This window comes from Scyliorhinus canicula, chromosome 5, assembly GCF_902713615.1.
Source record: "Scyliorhinus canicula chromosome 5, sScyCan1.1, whole genome shotgun sequence".
NCBI lineage: Eukaryota > Metazoa > Chordata > Chondrichthyes > Carcharhiniformes > Scyliorhinidae > Scyliorhinus > Scyliorhinus canicula.
In genome coordinates, this window is record NC_052150.1 from 81,300,959 (window position 1) to 81,323,743 (window position 22,785).

General features: G+C 50.1%; 1 protein-coding gene across 2 annotated transcripts in view; it reads left to right on the top strand.

Annotated features, from left to right (window-relative positions):
- wipf3 (WAS/WASL interacting protein family member 3) overlaps positions 1–22,785 on the top strand; it is a 178,904-nt gene that overhangs the window by 39,389 nt on the left and 116,730 nt on the right. The window contains exon 2 of one of the 2 annotated variants that reach the window (XM_038797285.1): positions 22,260–22,321. The exons of the other annotated variant lie outside the window; for it this stretch is intronic. Coding sequence (XP_038653213.1) covers positions 22,268–22,321 — 54 coding nt within the window. The 5' untranslated portion in view covers positions 22,260–22,267. The remainder of the gene's footprint in view (positions 1–22,259; positions 22,322–22,785) is intronic. 2 annotated transcript variants of the gene reach the window in all.

Sequence of the window (22,785 nt, forward strand, 5' to 3'; positions counted from 1 at the left end):
ATCATTATGATTGGGTGAGCTCCCCTGGGTATCATTCACTTCTATGGATTAATTTAATTGAGTTTTTCTTATTGCTTTCATCTTCATAAGATATAGCCCACTCATTACTTTTAGTTTTTAAATAAAATGGAGGGCATTAGTGCCCTGGGGTTCATCTTGGGATGGAGGGGCAGCTGGTGTGGTGCTCACCAGATTGTGCCCCAGAGGTCTGTCCACTAGTATGTCCCATCAAAATGTGTGTATCTGCGCTGGTGGGGGGTGGGGATGACAGCTGTGTCGCGACCACGGTTGCATCCTGTGGTGGTATGATTAGCATAGCTGCCTACCATTGGTGCAGAACACTGGCTTACCATTGGCCCTGGTCGGTCATGTGCCTCTCGACTGGTTGGTTGAGACCAGTCATGTGACAGCTCCCCGATTGGTCAAGAGGCTGAGTTAACCCCGCCTCCAGGGCGGGGTATAAATACCCAGCACTCCAGGCGGTCGTCCTTCTACTGTAATCAACCGTAGGGCTAACATCTAGCAGATTAAAGCCATACTTTTGTTCAGCAACTCGTCTCGCGTTCAATTGATGGTACATCACATCCTCTGAGCTCTCCTCCGAGGTGTTCTCATCGGAGTCAGGAGAGGGAGCTGTCTGATGGGCGGGAGAGTTGGGTGGCGGATGCTCCCGTGGGGGCGGAGGGGGGGTGGGGTAGGTGCATTGGCCTCTACTCACTCTTGCTGTGCGTGTAAGCCGTGACCTTCCTCCTGCACTGAAGGCCAGTCCTCCTGGTCATGCTCCCCGAGCTGACTGCTGCTTCCACCTCATCCCAGGCAGCACTAGCTACCCTGTGGCTCATCCTCCAGGACCCTCGGAGAAACAGGACATCCCTCCTGGCCTCCACCATGACCAGGAGCCTCCCCAGGTCTGAATCCCCGAATCTTGGGGCTGGTCTCCTGGGTGCCATTGTTGTGAGCTGGCTGGGGTTGGCTGAGCAAGTGCAGCTCGATCTTGTTGGGGAGCTGGCCAGTGCGGTGCTGACGAATCGGCTAGTGAACCTTCATTTGCGGCGAGAAGCTCGTGAGGCCTCGTCAAGTGGACTTTGCTGGGTCGAGCACCAGGAAGCTCACGGCAGTTCCCGCTCGCTACCACACTTCGAAATCTTTCCAGAGAATTGCACCCTGAAGGTAAGATAGCAGAATGTGTTAGTAGGAGAACAGGAGTCTGTGCTCAATGGGAGCAAAACTGAACAACAAGGGACAGTGTGTTGTGGGGACCAAGATAATGAGATTTCCTTTCAACCCTTTGCTTTGCCAATATGTGGAGCAACCCTGGACTGGTTGCAGGCCAATTGCACAGATGAAAGATTGTTTTTTTCCACATTACACTGGTTGTTGCGATGGGAACGAGGAGTGTGTGAACCATGTGGCCTTGGTGGGTGGAAGAAGGATGAAAAGATAGAGACTTGTCAGTTTCTGTGCTTGCAACAAGGCTGAAACCCATATCAACTATGACACCACTACTGCCACGTTGGCCCAGATTTGATAACTCAGCATAGGCTAAGGACCAAACCCAGCTTCCTGCTCTGTCTGGTTAAGCACCACATTGAAGGGTACATCAACTGATTGAAGCAATGGAGAGAGTGTGCATGCCATTTGGATTAGGGTGGGGTAAAGTGGGTGGAAGGAAAGGGGTTAACCAGACACTGTCCAATGGCAAGGCTATGATAATCAAGATATGGTGTGATTGTTTTCTTCAGTGTCTTCAGCCAGAGTTATTCGAACACCTGAAACATTTTCATGATTCTCCCTATGCCTTGGATTTAGAGCTTTATCTTCATGGTCATGTGCTTTGCATATGGACAAGTCTGCCTTGAGTGGGTGCTGATGATCTTTGAGACAATATTGCCAGCTTTTGATAAGGAGGAGGAAAGAGGGAATGTAGGCTGCCCTTTGACACTAAATATATTATGGTGATGAAGCCGCCAGGCGGGTGCAGTCACTCATACACTGTTCATTTCCCAATTTCTCTCATCCACCATCACTGGTGTGGTTGAGCCACTTGTTTTCACCAATTTGTTGGGCTTTGGTACTGAATTTAAAAAAAAAACAATGAATTCATTTACGGGATGAGGGCATTATTGGCTTGGCCAGCATTTATTGCCAATCCCTGGGGCTGGTTTAGCACAGGGTTAAAGAGCTGGCTTTTAAAAAATATTTCTTTATTCTCCTTTTTCACATTTTCTCCCAAATTTACACCCACCAACAATAAACAATGATCAGTAACAAATATGTCAATCCTCCTATCAATAACAACGATCCCATCCTCCCACCAAACCCAAAATATTCACCCACATGTTCACATAAACAACTGACAAAAAGGAATCAGGAATCCCCCATAGCCCCCATTAACACCTATCACCTCCCCTCCCCCACAGCCCTCACACCCACCCGCCCAACTAATGTTCAATGTTATCCAGTTCTTGGAAGTGCATAATGAATAATGCCCATAAATTGTAGAACCCCTCTGTCCTTCCCCTCAGTTCAAATTTAACCTTCTCAAGAATCAAGTATTCCAACAGGTCCCCCCGCCACGCCCGGGCACAGGGTGGAGAGGCTGCTCTCCAACCCATCAGCATCCGTCTTCGGGCGATCAATAAGGCGAAGGCTACAACATCTGCTTGCTCACCCGTTTCCAAACCTGGCCAGTCCGACACCCCGAATATGGCCTCCCGGGGGCCCGGGTCCAGTTTCACGTGCACCACTTTAGAAATTACCCTGAAAACCTCCTTCCAGTAATCCTCTAGCTTTGGACAGGACCAAAACATATGAATGTGATTAAAGCCCTCCCCCCCCCCTCCCCCCACACAACGTTCACACACATCTTCAACTCCTTCAAAGAATCGTCTCATCCTCGCCCTCGTGAGGTATGCTCTGTATACCACCTTCAGCTGTGTCAGCCCCAACCTCGCGCACGAGGTGGAGGCATTCACTCTTCGGAGCACCTCATACCAGAACCACTCCTCCATATCCTCTCCCAACTCTTCCTCCCACTTTGCTTTGATCACCTCCAGTGATGCCTTCCCCTCTTCCAAAATAGCTCCATAGACCGCTGACACTACCCCCTTCTCCAGTCCCCCGTCGCAGCACCTCCTCCAGCAATGTGGAGGCCGGCTCCTCCGGGAAGTTCTGTATCTCCTTTCTGGCAAAATCTCGAACCTACATGTGCTAAACATTTCCCCCTGCTCCAGCCCATACTTCGCTTCCAGCTCCTTCAATCCTGCAAACCGACCCGTAAGAAACAAATCTTTTAGTGAAAGAGCTGGCTCTTAAAGCAGACCAAGGCAGGCCAGCAGCACTGTTCAATTCCCGTATCAGCCTCCCCGAACAGGCGCTGGAATGTGGTGACTGGGGGCCAGCGCCGGCCCTGGGGTTGCTGGCGCCCCGGGCAATCTGAACTTCGGCGCCCTTGGGGGGGGGGGGGGGCCGAGGGGGGGGCGGGGCGGGGGACCCGAGGGGGGGTGGGACCCGAGGGGGGGGGGGGTGGACCCGAGGGGGGGGGGGCGGACCCGCGGGGGGGGACCGAGTGGGGGGCGGACCGAGCGTGGGGGGCGAACCGAGCGGGGGGGGCCGCCCTGGGGGAGGGCGGCCACCGCGCATGCGCTGGTTGGCACCTGCCCAACTGCGCATGCGCGGGACCCGAGTCTCTGGCGCCCCCTAGCACATGGCGCCCCGGGCGACTGCCCGAGTTGCCGGTGCCTTGAGCCGGCCCTGCTGGGGGCTTTTCACAGTAACTTCATTTGAAGCCTACTTGTGACAATAAGCAATTTTCATTTCATTTAATTTCCCTAGTTCTTGAGAAGGTGGTGGTGAGCTGTCCTCTTGAATCTCTGCACTCCCTGAGATGTAGGTACACCCACAGTGCTGTTCAGGAGGGAATTCCAAGATTTTTCCCCAGCAACTGTGGAAGATTGGTGATACATTTCAGAGTCAGGATAGTGAGTGGCTTAGAGGGGAACCTCGAGGTGGTGGTTTTCCTAGGTATCTGCTTCTCTTGTCCTGTCATGTGAGAGTACCTTTTAAGAAATGGGGGTTTATTGATTAGCTGTACTGGGTGTACCTTTAAGAAATAGGTGTTTATTAGAGAGCTGCAATGATGTCAGAGAGTGGGTGGAGCTGGGCTGTCTGCATAACTTTTGGTTTTGAACAGGCTGTGAAAGAGTGAGGTTTTAGTTTTGTTTTCAGAGAGAAGAGCTGCAGTGAAAGCCAGCAGATGTGCATGGATCTCTCTACAAGCTAAAGAGTGTTCATTTGGGTGATTTCAAAGGGATAACTGCTCTCATTAGAGAATTTGAACCTGATCTCTGTGTTAAAAGGGTCTTTTGTCTTCTAGATCTTGTTTGGGAATTTATTAAGGATTACTTAGTGTTGTATTCTTTGGGGGTTGTATTTGAATTGATAGTTGCTAAGATGTTCACTCTACGTTTTAAAAAGGTTAACCTGAGTTCATAGAATAAACATTGTTTTGCTTTAAAAAATACTTTTCCATTTCTGCTGTACAAACCTGTAGAGTGGGCCGTGTGCTCCCCATACCACAATCTATTAAAAGCTGTGGGTCAGGTGAACTCCATGATACACTTTGGGGTTCTCTAAACTCTGGCCCATAACAGTCCTTCTCGATGGTGGTGGTCGTGGGTTTGGAAGATGCTGCCTCAAGAACATTTGGTGAGTTCCTACAGTATATTTTGTAGATAGTACACACGCCACCACTGTTCATCAGTAAGGGAGAGATGGAATGTTAGTGAAAGGAGGAGTAATCAAGCGGGCAGCATTGTTCTGGATGCTGTCGAGCTTCTTGAGTGTTGTTGGATCTGCACTCTTCCTGGCAAGTGGAGAGTATTCCGTTACACTCCTGACTTGTGCCTTGTAGATGGTGGACAGGCTTTGGGGGGGGGGGGGGGGGGGGGGATCAGGAGGTGAGTTACTCTCTGCAGAATTCCTAGCCTTTGACTTGCCCTTGCAGCCACAACATTTATATGGTTAGTCCAGTTCAGTTTCTGGTTAATGATAACCCCCATGATGTTGATTGTGGGGGATTCAGTGATGATAGTGCCATTGAATGTCAAGGGGTGATGGTTTAGATCCTCTCTTGTTGGTGATGGTCATTGCCGGGTATTTCTGTGGCACGAGTGTTACTTGCCACTTGTCAGTCCAAGCCTGGGTACTGCCCAGGTCTCGATGTATTTGGGCGTGGACTGCTTCACTATCTGAGGAGTGACGAATGGTGCTGAACATTGTGCGCTCATCAGCAAACATTCTCACTTCTGAACTTATGATAGAATGGAGGTCATTGATGAAGCAGCTGAAGATGGTTGAGCCTAGGACACTACCCTGAGGAACCCCTGCAGTGATGTCCTGAAGCTTAGGGGCTGGATTCTCCGATTTTGAGGCTATGTCCGGAGGGAATATTTAGTTCTACAATGGAAAAATCGGTGAGGCCCCTGCACTGACCCTCCAACCGGTTAGGGGCTAGCAACCATCAAGCCGGGTTCCCAAAAACTGAGAGCACACGTGCCCCATGCTGTGGGGAACTCGGCCCATTGGGGGCGGAGCATCGGAGAGAGCCTTCATGTAATGTCCTGAGGCCGTCCCAATGGCGTGGGGCGTACTCCCCAATGTCATAGTTTTGGAGGGGAGGAGCATCCGAAAACAGGCCCATCCCAATTTGGTTTTAAAAAGGAATTCTCCGCCCAATCGCTGATTACAAAATCCGTGTCGGGGGATGGAGAATCCCACCCTAGACATTTGACCTCCAATCACCACAACCATCTTTTTTTGTGCTAGGTATGTTTCCAACCAACAGAGGGTTTTCGCCTTGATTCCCATTGACTCCAGTTTTGCTAGGGCTCCTTGATGCGACAGTCAGTCAAATACTGCCTTGATGTCAAGGGCAGTAACTCTCACCTCATCTCTGGAGTTCAGCTCTTTTGTCCATGTTTGAAACAAGGTCATGAGGTCAGGAGCTGAGTAACCCTGGCAGAACCAAACTGAGCATCCATGAAAAGGTTATTGCTCAGTAAACGCTGCTTGATTGCATTGTTTTTTTTTAAATTTAAAAATAAATAAATTTTAGAGTACCCAATTCATTTTTTTCCCGATTAAGGGGCAATTTAGTGTGGCCAATCCACTTAGCCTGCACATCTTTGGGTTGTGGGGGTGAAACCCACGCAAACATGGGGAGAATGTGCAAACTCCACACGGACAGTGACCCAGAGCCGGGATCGAACCTGGGACCTCAGCGCCGTGAGGCAACAGGGCTAACCCACTTGATTGTATTGTTGATGACCCCTTCCATCGCTTCTCTGATGATTGAGAGTAGTCTGATGTGGCGGTAATTGGCTGGGTTGGATTTGTCCTATTCCTTGTGTATAGGACAAACATGGATAGATGCCAGTGTTGTAGCTGTATGGGAACAGCTTAACTCAGGGCATGGCAAGTTCTGGAGCACGTGTCCAGTACTATTGCTGGAATATTGCCAGGGCCAGTTGGAGCATTCAATCCTTTCAGTTGTTGCTTGATATTTCAGAACATAGAACATAGAATACAGAAGGAGGCCATTTGGCCCATTGAGTCTGCAGCGACCCACTTAAGCCCTTATTTCCATCCTATCCCCCAAACCCCACTTACCCATCCTAACCTTTTTGGACACTAAGGGCAATTTATCATGGCCACTCCACCTAACCTGCCCATTCTTGGATTGTGGGAGGTAACCGGAGCACCCGGCGGAAATCCACGCAGACACGGGGAGAACGTGCAGACTCCGCACAGTCAGTGACCCAGCAGGGAATTGAACCTGGGACCCTGGCGCTGAGAAGCCACAGTGCTAACCACTATGCTACCGGGCTGCCCATTGTGCTGTTACCGATACCGTGCCGTTCATTGTATTATGGGGACCCCTGGATTATTTTCAGAACATGGGAACAAAGCCTCAGAAGCAAAAAGGTTCAAACTACTGGACTAAGTAGCAACTCATACTCTGCTTAATATTTCATTGTACAGAAATTTCTTTAAAGATATCTTTTCACCAAGATCTGGCGAGGAACAATACTAATGGGCCTCACGGTAGCATGGTGGTTAGCATCAATGCTTTACAGCTCCAGGGTCCCAGGTTCGATTCCCGGCTGGGTCACTGTCTGTGTGGAGTCTGCACGTCCTCCCCGTGTGTGCGTGGGTTTCCTCCGGGTGCTCCGGTTTCCTCCCACAGTCCAAAGATGTGCAGGTTAGGTGGATTGGCCATGCTAAATTGCCCGTAGTGTAAGGTTAATGGGGGGGATTGTTGGGATACGGATTACGTGGGTTTAAGTAGGGTGATCATTGCTCGGCACAACATCGAGGGCTGAAGGGCCTGTTCTGTGCTGTACTGTTCTATCTATAATGCAAAGTCAAGTCTTTCTGATGGAGCGCTATTCGTATTTTCTACATATTTATATGCATTTGACTTAATTAATTCATTTATTTTTCCCAAGAAAATGCATTGTCAATACAATTAAGTAATTTTAATAGACCATCAGAAAGGTTGCAACACTTTATCCTGATATAACACCATAACTCGAATTTTGATATGAGAAATAAACTATAATGCTAAAACCAAATTTTCTTGGCTTGCATCCCTCCATATTTATATCAGATTGAGTCTTAAATTTAGGTTATTCAAAGGATATAACTGACAAAGGCAGGATATTATGGTTGGGTAGATGACAGCATTTTAATGGCAGTGCCCGGAATTGCTTCTGCAATTGACGGGAATAGGTTTAACTCAAAGTCCTCTTCATTCAAAATTTACAAGAACAGTGGCCGCGATTCTCCGCCCCGCCGCACCACATTTCTGCCCCCGACCGGCTGACGGGATTCTCCGTTACGCCAGCCGGTCAATAGGGTTTCCCATTGTGGGGCAGCCCCACGCCGACGGGAAACCCCCGGGCGCCGGCATAATGGAGAATCCCGCCGGCGGAGAATCCCGGCCAGGGAGTCCTCACTTCAAGTTGTGGTTGTATTCCTGAAAATCACCACTTTGATAAGGACACAGGGAGTCCACATCGAATAAAAATAAAGAACTTTGGTTTATTTACAGTTACGTTACATACAACTCCTCGTAGATCCCTACCGGTTGTCTCCTACTGGCCGACCTTCTACATTTGGCTGAATGGAGATCCTTGTCTGCGGGGGAGCTCGTACCCGGCAAGAACCACAGGGAAGATAATTATTCCCACCCCATAAGTCCAATATGACAAACACTCAAAGTGAAACCCTGTTAAGTGAAGCATTGGCTAGAGTTTTTCGTTTGGGAGACTACGTTCTCCCACCAGAGCTGAATTTACTTGATTTGGGAGTGCAAATCAGAAAGCGATTCCCAACCCTTAGCCATGCCGAGGATTGTGAGGGATTCCCGAGGGAATCCCATAATCAGGCCGTCATTTTGAGCGGGCCGTCCAATAGCAAGGTCCTGTGCCTGGCCACCCCTCCGCCTGCATCATAGTTCAGCCTCCCCCACCCCCAGCAGCACAATTCAGCCCCCTTTAGGGGGTCTCTGTGGGGAGGAGTCTCTTTATTTCAAGAGAGGGCTACCTCACCTGGCCAAAACGGACAGGACAGACGCTGCTGTCCAGATTAGTGGGCATGGTGTGGTGTGCTGCACATGGTTACAATGCTACAAAAGTTTCAATGATCTTCTACGGTTTACAAGGGTAAGTGCAGAGAAGGCACGGACCTGTGCGGGGAAATGTATTGGGTGCCTTTTAGCTTTGACAAAGGGTCACCTGGACTCGAAATGTTAGAGCTTTTTTCTCCCTACAAATGTTGCCAGACCTGTTGAGATTTTCCAGCATTTTCTCTTTTGGTTTTGGGTGCCTGTTCCTCTGTACACTCAGGGGTCTGAGTGTATATGCCAAGTGGCACTGAAGCTTGCCCTGCCAAGGCTGAACTGTCAGCACGATTGGCCTCAGTGCATTGCAGGGTGAGGTGTCCCACTGTGAAATGGCCTGCTTAATGCCTGGGTCGGGAGGCGGTAGGGGGGGGGGGGGGAGAGAACTGGAATGGATTTGCAGGGAGATGGAGCACTAAAGAGACTTTCTATTGTACCCTGTCATGTGGAGACAAGCCATCATACTCCCAAGTGGCGCACATCTGGTGGGGGAGTGCCAAATCTGCTCGTCCTCACAAAGTATGCAAGTGATGCACTGGAGCTGGAGTGCCACTGGCCAGCTCGCTCCTCTGGTTGTGGTGAGGCGTGGGTCTCGGATGAAGCTAAGACTGTAGGTCAGAGATATGAGCGCCATGGGTACTGGAAACATTACAGGCTTCTGTCTTCAGAAATTGAGCTGAGTCAACCAGAGTGCCCATTGAAGCATTCTGTGCAGCATAGCTTCATTGTCTCCTCAACCCGTCTAGCATTCACAGACACGGTGAGGATTGAATTTACTGATCATTTTTCTTCCTTGCACAGATGCACCATCTGCAGAAGCATCTGCAGAGACCCTGAATACCGCAAGTTAAAGTTCCAGGAAGACATCGCTCCTGCACCAGCAGCATGCCCTCTCTCTGAACCTGGCACCAATGCAGATAATCGCATCTTGGTAGGCATTAGGTCAGCAGCTCCACAAATAGTGCAAAATGGTGAGGACACATCACACTTGCGTGAAGAGGTGGCAGAGGCAGAGAGATCACAGGTCCCTGACAGTGGGAGCACTACTGGCACCAGGATCTTGCTGAGTTCAAGGCAGATGATGAGCCACTAGAGACGTCCATCAGGTGGCAGACACATGCTTTATGTCCAGCAGGATGCGTGGGGAGATCTGGCAGAGATCCAAGAGGGTTTGTATGCCATGGCTCTGTCATTGAGGAATCAATGACAAACATGAACACTGCATTGACCCTAAACGTTCAGCACACATTCTCCACCATTGAGTGAGTGGCGATTTTCGTGGAGAGGCAGTTTCAGGGAACCCCTCAGGGGCTCCAGGAGTTGTACTCGTACCTGTAAGCCAGCACACCAGCTATGATTATTGGAGGTCACTGTTAGAGTGAGAGATGGATGAAGTACCTATTCTGTGCTCAGTGCCTGTCCATCAATGGTGAGCAGGACGCACCTCACGCTGATGGACCAGCTATCTGTCTTCTTTGTCCGCTCCTCTCGGGGTGCTCTAGATGAGAGCACAACTCCTCCGCCTTGCTGCCAGTGACCGTTGCATCTGATCATGCCGTGACATCTGAGGGGTGCCCAGCCATGGGGCTGGATACTCTTTCCCAACAGGAGCCAAGTCAGGCTCCAGTGGCCAAAGTACATCGGTCAAGGCCATCATGACCAGCATGACAACAAAAGCAGGAGGCTTCCTCCAATGTCGCTGCCAGTAAGGGAGGGGGGCACTAAGATACAGTACCCACAGGCGTAAATTTAAGGCACCTTAAGCACAAAGGGGGCATGTTGGAGGTGACTTCATCACTCTGAGTTTTCTGTTAGGTTTGGCATGTTTGGCTGATCTTATTTTAAATCACATGAACATGTTCCTTAATTCAATGGACTGAGTTGGCTGCATTCTTTGTACATTGGCCAGGTATTTCACAGGCTTATATCCTGAGGGCTTTGTGTGGTGCAGTATTTCTGGGTTGGGCTCTCAAGGAAAGTTTGATTGAAATGTAACATTGGCATTGGATTGAGTTGGCATCCATGCCTTGGATGTGGAGCTGAAAGTTCGCTGGATCAGTGCATTCCTCGCGTCCATGCATTTTTATGTTATCCGCCTCGAAGTCCTCACCCAATCACCCTGTGGGATCCAAGGCTCACCCTCTGACCCATCACTGGAGTCATCCTTCCTGGGCTATGGTCTTTCCTTGCTCTCGTCAACCTCCACTAAATCCCCCTTGTCAGAGCTAGATTGTGCAGGGCACAGCATGTGGCACTCATCTGGCACCCCCTGGAAGAATCCACTCATCCTCGCCCGAATCATACAAACTCTATGCCCACCTTAAATTGAATCAAACTCATCCTCGCACACAAGGAGGTCGAATTTACGTCACAATCACCTCACTCCACACTCCCCATCCTATCCCCATTCCTCATCCCATTTATTCTTAATTCTCCCCACCTGCATTCCCCCTGCTACCCATAAATATCGCCAATCCTACCCTCCCCTTCCACATCCTGGAGCAGCAACCGCTCCAACAAGGTATCCTCAGGCAGCTTGGGAAACCCTCTATATTCCCTCCGCGCAAAGTTCCACACTTGCATATACCTGAACTTGTTTCCCTCCGACAGCTCCACCTTCTTCCACAGCTCTTCCAGACTTGCAAACCTCTCCTCCAGATATAAATCCCTCGCCCTCACCAGCCCCATCTCTCTCCACCTCCGATACATGCCATCCGTCTCCTCCCCCGGTTTAAACCCATGATTCCCACCCAGTGGTGTTAACACTGGCATCCCCTCCATTCTAAAGTGTCTCCTCAACTGGTTCCACACCCAAATCATGGACTGCACCATTGGGCTCACCGTGTACCGCCCTGGTGCCAGTGGAAGCGATGCCCATCATCGTGGCCTTCAGTCTGAACTCTCTGCAGGACTCCTCCATCCTAACCCACTCTAACCCCTCTTTTTCCCACCACCACCTCATCTTCTCCACATTGGCTGCTCAATAGTAATGTAGCAGGTTTGGTAGCACCACCCCACCTTTCTGCCTCTGCCTCTGTAACAGGGCCCTCTTCACCCTAGGTACCTTACCCGCCCATATAAACTCCAAGATCGCTGCCTCCATTTTCCAGACAAAGGACTTCGGGATAAAGATGAAAAATGAAAATGAAAATTGCTTATTGTCACGAGTAGGCTTCAATGAAGTTACTGTGAAAAGCCCCTAGTCGCCACATTCCGGCGCCTGTCCGGGGAGGCTGGTACAGGAATCGAACCGTGCTGCTGGCCTGCTTGGTCTGCTTTAAAAGCCAGCGATTTAGCCTGGTGAGCTAAACCAGCCCCAGATCAACCAGCTAAACCAGATCAAGGGGGTCTGGAATATAAACAGGAACCTTGGCAGCACATTGATCTCAACCACCTGGACCATCCCCACTAATGTCAGGTGCAGCGTATCTCATCTCCTAAAATCACCCCCTAACCTCCTCCACTAACGTGGCTGGCACCACCTCCTGCTCCTGCACGCAGTTGGGTTCCTCCACCTGTGCCTGCAGGTGCTGGATGCTCTCTGACAACCCCTTATGCAGTCCCTGGCTCTGTGACTGCATCTTCACAATCAATGGGACTATTTGTTCCAGAGGCTCGAAATCGTGTGGACGGCAGCTAGGCCCTGGAGTCTGCCCGCCTTCGACCGTCAGCAGCGTCAGGAGTTCCTACCAGCAGCTGCCGTACCAAAGCATCTGTGTGGTGAGCACCAGAGAGTGTCCCAGGAGCCCCTTCACTAATGTGCCCAACCAAGGTGATAGTCTCTTGGACGGTAGAGGATGTTGGAGACAGATGTGAGTGGAAATCGGTGTCAACATCGGACTCAAGCTCCAGGGTGTCCTGGGTTTAAGACATATGGGTCAACTCCGTGTCGGTGTCGTCGCCGCTGCCCGGCTCCCAGGGTTCGGGCTGGGGGTGGGGGACACCAGAATGGCCTGCCCCATCACCGGTGAGTCTTGGAAGTCAGGATGCATGATTAGACTGCAGGCCGGGAGGGGTGTTGTGGTTGGTGGGACTGGGAAGGGTGTGAGGGTGGTGAGAGAGTGAGTGTGGTGTGGAGGTGAGGGTGGTGTGAGGGTGGTGTAAGTTTTAGGGTGGTGGGGTAAGGGTGGTGAGGGTGAGTGTGGTGTGAGGGTGAGAGTGGTTTGGATTGGATTGGATTGGATTTGTTTATTGTCACGTGTACCGAGGTACAGTGAAAAGTATTTTTCTGCAAGCAGCTCAACAGATCATTCAGTACATGGAAGAAAAGGGAATTAAACAATTCAAGAAAATACATGAGAATACATAATAGGGCAACACAAGATATACAATGTAACTACATAAGCATTGGCATCGGTTGAAGCATACAGGGTGTAGTGTTAATGAGGCCAGTCAATAAAAGGGTCATTTAGGAGTCTGGTGACAGTGGGGAAGAAGCTGTTTTTGAGTCTGTTCATGCGTGTTCTCAGACTTCTGAATCTCCTGCCTGATGGAAGAAGTTGAAAAAGTGAGTAAGCCGGGTGGGAGGGATCCTTGATTATGCTGCCCGCTTTCCCCCGGCAGCGGGAGGTGTAAATGGAATCAATGGATGGGAGGCAGGTTCGTGTGATGGACTGGGCGGTATTCACGACTCTCTGAAGTTCCTTGCGGTCCTGGGCCGAGCAGTTGCCATACCAGGCTGTGATGCAGCTCGATAGGATGCTCTCTATAGTGCATCTGTAAAAGTTGGTAAGGGTTAATGTGGACATGCCGAATTTCGTTAGTTTTTTGAGGAAGTATAGGTGCTGTTGTGCTTTCTTGGTGATAGCGTCGACGTGAGTGGACCAGGATAGATTTTTGGTGATATGCACCCCTAGGAATTTGAAACTGCTCACCATCTCCACCTCGGCTCCGTAGATGCTGACAGGGGTGTGTACAGTACTTTGCTTCCTGAAGTCGATGACCAGCTCTTTAGTTTTGCTGGCATTGAGGGAGAGATTGTTGTCGTTATACCACTCCACTAGGTTCTCTATCTCCCTCCTGTATTCGGACTCGTCGTTATTCGAGATCCGGCCCACTATGGTCGTATCGTCAGCAAACTTGTAGATGGAGTTGGAACCAAGTTTTGCCACGCAGTCGTGTGTGTACAGGGAGTAGAGTAGGGGGCTAAGTACGCAGCCTTGCGGGGCACCGGTATTGAGGACTATTGTGGAGGAGGTGTTGGTGTTCATTCTTACTGACTGTGGCCTGTTGGTCAGAAGGTCAAGGATCCAGATGCAGAGTGGAGAGCCAAGTCCTAGGTTTTGGAGCTTTGATATGAGCTTGGCTGGGATTATGGTGTTGAAGGCGGAGCTGTAGTCAATAAATAGGAGTCTGATGTAGGTGTTGGGGGGGGGGGGGGTGGTTTGACACATGTGGCACGGGGAACCGCAGCTCAGCAGGGTCTCACTTCCTCGCCTGGGCTGACCTCCACCCCGGCGATTGCCCTTTCCTCGGACCGCAGACCATGTCCAGGGCCTGCTGCTCTGCCACGGTGAGGGACTGCAGGTCGGGCGGTCCCCCTCGTTTTCTCCCGCTCCCTGCGGTAATGAGCAGCCTTCTCCTGGGGGGGGAAGCAGAAAATGCACAGTATTAGACAGCATGCATCCCAGGGTAGCTGGCAGCTTCAGTTGCCAGGGTACCTGGCCATGGTGGCGAGTATGGATCCCAGCATGTGGTGCCTGGTGGGGGGTTCTACCTCTCTCCTGGTGGTGAAGGGCCTGGGGTTACAGGTGTACGGACGGAGTTTGGTGCCAGGGGCACAGAGCTGCCTACTCACCCTGGCTGCCCTCAGGAGATCACACAGCGTTTTACGGCACTGCAGACCGGTCCAGATGGTGTTGCTGGTGGCGCTGATGGCCTCTGCCACCTCCGCCAGGCATGGCGAATGGCGGTGGCTGGCAGCCTCCTTCCTGAGCCGGGGTACAGGGAGGCCCGCCTCTCTTCCACGGCGTCCAGGAGGGTCTAAGCTTGGCGTCGGTGAATCGTGGGGCCCCACATCTGGTCCACTGTTGCTGCTACCCAGCACATCAAACTCTCCTAATTGAAGATGAGTTATTCATCTGATGTATGTGGTAACTGGTAGCACTTGGCTCCTAATTGTGTGCAGTGTTCGGCATACTTCACAGCCCTGGGAGCTGACCCTAGAATTTCAAAGCATTCCAAAGTTTAGTATCAACTTTACTTCAGGTTTAAAATGTGTCTTCTCTCTCTCGCCTCTTTCATCTGCCTGCCAAAATACAGGTGTTAAATTGGTATTGTAAAGTCAGAAAAGCATCCACGTAATGTAATTGGACTCTGAATTTCTATTAGCATTTTTCATAACTGGATGGAAAAGCCTGGTTGTTCCCTTCATTTCTGATGATGTTGAATTTCAAGCTCTGATAATTTTGCAGCTGCTGGCACATCTTGCGTTTATTCAGTTTTGATGTATTGCTGTGAATCCAATGATATTGAACAAAAATCTAATCTATCAGGACAGGACCTAAAACAAAAAAACTGTATTTCTGCTGCTTAATTCATATCAAAATGGTCAGCCTACTCAAAACAGGCTGCTTGGCCAAAAAAATGAGTGGCAGCAACTTCAGGAAAGCGCCTCCAGGGACAACAGCAATGGCACTGTTGGCGAGCAAACCAACAGATTGTGTAATGAGAAAATATAGCAGTAATTAAGTATTGACATAACAAATCTCTTAAGTCATCTTGGAACAAAAGCATTGGTGAAAAGAATGCAACATTACTGTGAGAATGCAGCTGTTACTCAGCTGTGTGGACCCCAACTGGCATCTATGTAAAGCTACACTCAAAACAACAGCTGGATTTCACAGCACCAGTTTGTCAGGCCTTTTCACTTTTCATTTCCTCAAAGGTTATTTGGAATATGACTTACTTTGGTCGCATATTACACACATTTACACTGTTTGTATGTGGGTGTGTGATTTGATCACTTGACATTAACCAATCTCAGCTGATCATATGCCTTTGATCACGTGACTTGTATGAATATTATAACGATCTCCAGCGCAAAGTTTAGTGCTTGTATGTTTGTTTTTTTGTACAACTGTGTTGTGAACTGTTTTAATAATCAGAGTATCCTATCCCCTCCCCATACGTTGGTACTGAGGGGAGGGTACCGTGTTACTCCAACACAAAATTAGTGTTTGTACCATTTTGTGTTTTTTTTGTTTTTACTGTTTTAATAAAAAGATATGCCTGAAGTCAAGTATTTCTGCGCCAGCAGTTGCTGTGCGATAAGTTCCAAGATTTAGGAGGCCAGCCATGAGCAAACAATGCAAGGAAACTGAATTGTTGACTCTCCAAGACCCTCTCAGCTGTGCTCAAAGCAGTGTTCTGTGTTGATGGTGGAGTGACTTGATCAAGTCAAAGGCTGGTGAATCCGCAAAGCACAGAATGTTGGAAAGGGACTGAGTGCTGTGGTGGGAAATGTCTATTTGGTGAATGGATTCAAAATTCATTTAAACAACCTCAATTGGCCAATTAGTCAGGAAGCATATATTAATGCAAGTTACACTGGATTTGACTGTGTCGCTATGTTTTTCTCTTCCTTTTTAGCAACTTTGTGACATGTACTCACTCATGTTTGTAAGGTAGGGCAGGCAAAGCATATGCAGATCTTCACTGACGTTGATCTAAATCTCACCGTGAAAAGGTATCGGAGAGCAATTTGGAGGCTGTGCATTATTTTTCTCCTCTTATTCGAAAAGTACCATTGGCCTCAAATTCACCCTAATGGCCTGATTTTGGAGGATGGTGGAGTTTCTCTTCGTCCCATTTAAAGAGCCAGCGGTGAACACTTCCCCGTTGACACTGACTGCTCTGCAACCATTTAGTGCTACAAAGAGGTTAATTGACTGGAGATGGGACTTCTGCCCCTCAATCTCAAAGAGGTCATGCCTCAGAGAGGTGCTGGCCAATCTGATTGACAGGTAGCTCTCTAATTCCAGCAAAGCCAGAAACTGCAGTGGCCAGGATTGGGATTGCAATCAGTTCCCACAGTCTAAGAGTGGAATCTTCTGCTCCTGCCAGTGACAGGAATCATGGGGGTCAATGGCACTAAATTTGGTGTGATTGGAAAAGTCAGTTTCCCCTGGCAGGAAATTAGTTTGGAATTTTGTTTTCCTGACTCTGATGGGGGATAGCGTTTCCTGCTGATCTATGTCAGGAGTAAAATTTACATTTATTTGCATCTCACGAAACCTCAATAAAGGCTAACTCACTGAATTTACGTTCACCCTCCTATCAGACTATTAGAATGGTCTTTTTCCTGACTGTATATATGTGGCATGCATCTGGTGAGCTTCACTTTATCAACAACTTCGAGTCATGTTGACACTGCTTTTGCCTACCTTTAAGTGTGTTGCTGTGAGATTTTCACAAGCTGTGCAATGGCTGAGCAAAGGAGGCAATATTAGCTGGGAAGAGGAAGATGGAGACAGGACTGGGGTATGTGGGGGAACATGGGAAAGAAGAGGGAAGACAGAGGCCGGACTGGAGGAATTGAATGGAATAGTGAAAGTCTGTCCTGCGGTAAAAATTATGGGCACAATTTTACGAAAGGTTTCTAAGTGTGGTAACCAGCGGAAACTGCTGCGAGCTTCCTGACGCTTGGCCCAGCGAGGCTGTCACTGCTGTAAACTGTTAATTGGTCCATTGAACGAGACCCATGGGCTTCACGCCGCAAATCATGGTCCCGCTGCCTGATTTGCTGGGACTGCGCTTGCCAGCATCCTGCTAATAAGGGAGAGCAGCACTTAAACCGCTCCCGCTGCGCCAACCCCACTCATTTCGCAGTCATGCCACCGAGATGGCCAGCCTCACGATTCGGGGATGCCGACCTGGGCAGGTTACTTGAAACTGTCAAGGCCAAACGGGATTCCCTGTTCCCCCAAGGGTCTTGGAGGATCAGCCATAGGGCTGCAGGTGCTGCCTGGGAGGAAGTGGCAGTGGCCATCATCTCTGGGAATGTGACCAGGAGGACCGCCACCCAGTGCCGTAAGAAGGTCAATGACCTCTACAAGGCTGCACGGGTGAGTTGGCACCAGATGCCCATGCCCCTCACCCCACAAAAAAATGCACCTGGCACCACCCCGGCCCAGCACAGTTCCATGCCTCGGCTAATCCATGTCCAACAGTGCCAGCCACGCCTCCCCATTTCGCCCCCTCCATACTCGCCACCCCCCCAATACACCCCACGCCTCCATACGGCCCATCCCCCCAAGCCCCCTTTCCCGAGCACCTGCACCACTGCGATGAAATACACGTGCAGCTAACGATGCCCCCTCTGTGCCTCGCAGGAGAAGTTGGCCCACAACTGACGGGAGAGGGCCCCAACGGGCAGCGGGGTGCTGGACATGAGAATCCTAACCCCCGATGAGGAAGGGTCCGGGGGTGGCCCAGGACAGATGAGTGACCACCACAGAAGTCGCTGCATGGCACAGAGGTGAGGGGCCACCAGCCCCCACACGGCTGAACTGTCAAACGTGAGTTGTTAATGCCATGCACACCGACTCATCACTCCAACTGACTACATTACCATTCTCCCGCAGGACCTGCAGACGACTGCCCCCCCAAATTGGCCCTCCAGGCTTGATGGACCCTCGTTGCTGCTGCCTGTACTCCATCTTCCAGCTGGTCCTGTGGGTCTTCCCTGGGCTTGTCATCCAGCAGCTCCTGGTCCAACGCCTCCTCATCCTCCTCCTCGGCGGTGGCCACATATTCGTCTCCCTTCCCTTCCAGCACATTACCCTGCTGCTGTGCCAGAGAATGTCCTGGGGCTGAGGCCACAATGCCATGGCTATACTGAGCTGAATGTCTTGGTATTATGCAGGCCACGTTAGAGGGCTCTGCATGGCTTGCATGTCTAGATCCCAGTCTTGGGTGGGGAAGATGATGGGCAGTGATGATTGTACACAGCATAGAGTGCAGAGCATGGTCAGTCACATAAGGAATTGAGGCCTGGGGTTAGAGGCATGGTACTGTGGTGCAGATTGCATTCACCGTCAGTGGAGACATCTGAATCCTACAATGTTGACAATTTAAAAAGTCATGAGATGCTTATTGGATGGTCTCATGGGAGGAGGACAGTCTTAGAAAGTGAGGGCGTACATGGCATCGAGTCAGGTCAACAAAGGGCATGGGAACATTAACATTAAAGGGTTCAGAGAGGAGGGCAGGAATAACAATATGAACAGTAATGGGGGTCAAGAGTAATAGGGATAGTAACAGGAGAAATGGGAATTGGGACGTGGTGACAATGGAGGAGGATAGGAGAAACGTGGTAGGTGCACTCACACACACAAATGTAATGAGCACTATGTTTGGCTTCAGTGATCAGTGACGCAGTTGGAAAAACAAGCTTGAAAATAATGATATGGGAGGAGGCGCAAGGCATGTAGGAAAGTAGTGCACAACTATTGTTGGCCAATTGAAGGGGCACAATATAACTGTCTTGCTGAAACCATGGAAATGGGAGGAACTTAAGGCAGTAGTTAGGGGTGAATCTATTTTTATCCGGGCGCATAGGGAGAGGGTGGAGTGAGAAGAGAGGGCAAGGTTGGTTGGGACATTCTGAGGGTGGAAGGGAGTTCTCAGTGTTGCTGGAGGACAACTTGTTGAAGGAGAGGCAGAGGCTCCAGGTTGAGTTTGGGTTAGTGTCCATGGGGAAGGTGGTAGGGCAGTTGTGAAAGGCCAGAGGGGGAGTGTATGAGTATGAGGAAAAGGCGAGTAGGATGCTGGCCCATCATTGAAAAAGCAGGCAGCGGCGAGGGGTGACGGACGGGAGGGCTAAGATGATGATGGACCCAAAGTGGGTGAATGGGGTATTTGAGGCATTCTACAGGATGCTGTATGAATTGGAGCTCCCACCTGGGCTGGAGGGGATGAGATAGTTTCTCAATCGGTTGGAGTACCCTAAGATGGAAAGTGCAGGGGCTGGCTTCCCGATCGTGCTGAGGGAGATGATAGACGGCGTGGGTGCAGTGCAGGCAGGGAAGGCTCTGGGGCCGGATGTGTTCCCAATAGAGTTTTATAAGAAGTTTGGTGCGGAGCTGCTCGGGTGAATGAACAATGAGGTAAGGGATGGGGGAAGCTCCCCCCGCCCCCACAATGTCACAGGCTTCCATCTTCATGAATTTGAAGAAGATAAAGACCCGCTGCAGTGTGGGCCGTACTGCTCGATATCGCTGCTGAATGCCGATGCAAAGTTGTTGGCGGAGGTATTGGCATCGCGGATAGAGGACACTGTGCTGTGGGTGATAGGGGAGGCCTAGTTGGAATTGTGAAGGAAAGGCAGTTGTTGCTGAATCTACACAGGCTCCTTAATGTGATTATGATGCCCGCGGAGGGGCAGGAGGTAGAAGCAGTGGTGGCAATAGATGCGAAGAATGCCTTTGATTGAATGAAGTGGATGTATTTGTAGGAGGTGTTGGGCCAGTTTGGGTTTCGTCGGGGGTTTGTGGATTGGGTTCAGCTGCTGTACAGGGCATCAATGGCGAGCATTCAGATGAACTGGACATGTTTGGGGTACTTCGGGTTACATCGGGGGATGAGGCTCTCCCTGTTACTTTTCACCTTCGCGATAGAGCCATTAGCAATGGCGCTTAGGGCATGAGGCATTGGAAAGGGATTGAGACGGGAGAGGGGGCGCTGCTGAGCATATTTTCGCTATATGCGGACGATTTGTTGTTATACATTTTGGACACGTTGGGCAGCATTGGAATAATAATGGAGATCCTGAGGGAATTTACCAGTTTTCAGGATACAAATTCAACATGGGGAATAGCGAGGTGTTCCCGATTAATATTAGAGAGCAGGAGAGGTGGTTGGGGGAGTTGCCATCCGGGTGGTGGGGCTGAGTTTTCAGTATCTGGGAATCCAGGTGGCATGGAGCTGAGCCCAACTACACAAATTGAACTTTGCATGACTGGGAATGAAGACTGAGTAGGATGAGTTGCCGCTGTCACTGGCAGGGCAAGTTTGAGGGCACTGCTGTTGGCATCCCTTCCGTTCTTGCCAGTCCGAAATCCGTGAGCCCAGTGGTGGTTTCGCTGTAATGGGTATGGAGCCAGTGTAGGCAGCACTTTGGGTTGATGGGCATGTTGTGTGGGCACCGATATGTGACAACCATAGGTTTGTGCCGGTGAGGCTGGATGAGAGATCCCTGGGCTTGCGGCAGGTGGGGATACCTTAGGATACCTTGCTGGTAGGGGGCAGGTTTGCAGGTCTGGAGGAGTTGGAGGAAATGTATGAGTTGCCCAAAGGAAATGGTTTCAGGTACCTGCAGGTGAGGGATTTTGTGAGGAGAGAGCTGCTGTCTTTCCCAGGGCTGCTGCCTCCGGAGTGTTTCAAGACAAGCTGTTGCTGGAGGATGATATTGGGGAGGGGAGAATGTTGGATATTTACAGTGAGTTGATGGTCACGGAGGGCATGCTGGTGGAGTAGATTAAGCATAAATGGGAGGAGTTGGGAGGGGAGGTGCGGGCTGGGATATGGGAAATGGCCCTGTGGAAGGTGAACGCATCGTCATCGAATCTCATCCAGTTTAAGGTGATGCATAGGGCCCACATGACGATGGCGAGGTTGAGCCGATTCTTTGCAGGAGGGAGGATAAGAGTAGTGTGTGTGGGACGGGGGGGGGGGGGGGGGGAGACACGAGAATCACGTCCATATGTTTCGGGCAGGTCCAAAGCTGAGTGGGTTCTGGCAGGGGTTCTCGGGAGTTATGTCCAACATAGAACAGTACAGCACAGAACAGGCCCTTTGGCCCTCGATGTTGTGCCGAACAATGATCACCCTACTCAACCCCACGTATCCACCCGTAACCCAACAACCCCCCCCTTAACCTTACTTTTATTAGGACACTACGGGCAATTTAGCATGGCCAATCCACCTAACCCGCACATCTTTGGACTGTGGGAGGAAACCGGAGCACCCGGAGGAAACCCACGCACACACGGGGAGGACGTGCAGACTCCGCACAGACAGTGACCCAGCCGGGAACCGAACCTGGGACCCTGGAGCTGTGAAGCATTTATGCTAACCACCATGCTACCGTGCTGCCCTAACAGTCTGGAGGTGCCGATATTCGCTGTGTAGGAAGTTCCAGGAGTCCAAATGGGCAGAGAGGCCGATGTATTGGCCTTCGCCTCCCTGATAGCCCAGAGACATATTTTGTCGTGGTGGCGGGGCTCGGAGCCACCGAAGGCGTGAGCGACCTGGCAGAATTCCTGCGGTTAGAGAAGGTCAAGTTTGCTTTTTAGAGGTCGGAGAAGGGGTTCTCCTGGAAGTGGAATCTGTTCATTGATATCTTCAGGTGGAGTGAGGGGTCAGCGGCGCAGAGGGGAGGGTGGTGGGGGAGCGGTTTAAGCTGGTAAAATTAGGAAGGCGGGGTGTGGAGGAGTGTTGGTATCGGGGAGGTTGGGGATTTGTGGTTTCTATTCATGTTGATTTTTTGATCTGATATTTTTCATAATATATGTAAAAGCCTTAAATAAAAATATTTAGAAAAAATTGAAAAGTAAAACTCCTCTTTGTTTTTCAGGTAAAGGTATGCCAGTGCCACCACCACCACCGCCTCCACCAGGGGCTCCACCACTGCCTTCTGTAAGTCAGAAATTCTTGAATTAGGTTGTGGTAACAAACTTCAAGTAATTCAAATTGTGGCTTATTTTTGAGACACGTCAACACTTAAGAGCTCAAACCATCATATTGAATGAGTGTTGCCTTTATCAGGTGACCTACAATCACATATTTGATAAGTACTTCTTTTCATCAGTTCAAAATCATCAATCAGTATTTCTAAAGAATATATTTTGACCATGATTTGTGGAGGTGAGCTTTGTACTTCAAAGATCATCGACTCCCTTCAGCGCAGAAAGAGTCCATTCGGCCCACCAAGTCTACACCGACCCACTGAAAGAGTACCATACCTAGGCCGACTCTTCTGTCCAAACTAAACCCGTAACCTAACCTACACATCTTTGGACACTAAGGGGCAATTTAGCATGGCCAATCCAGCTAACCTGCACATCTTTGGATTGTGGGAGGAAACTGGAGCACCCGGAAGA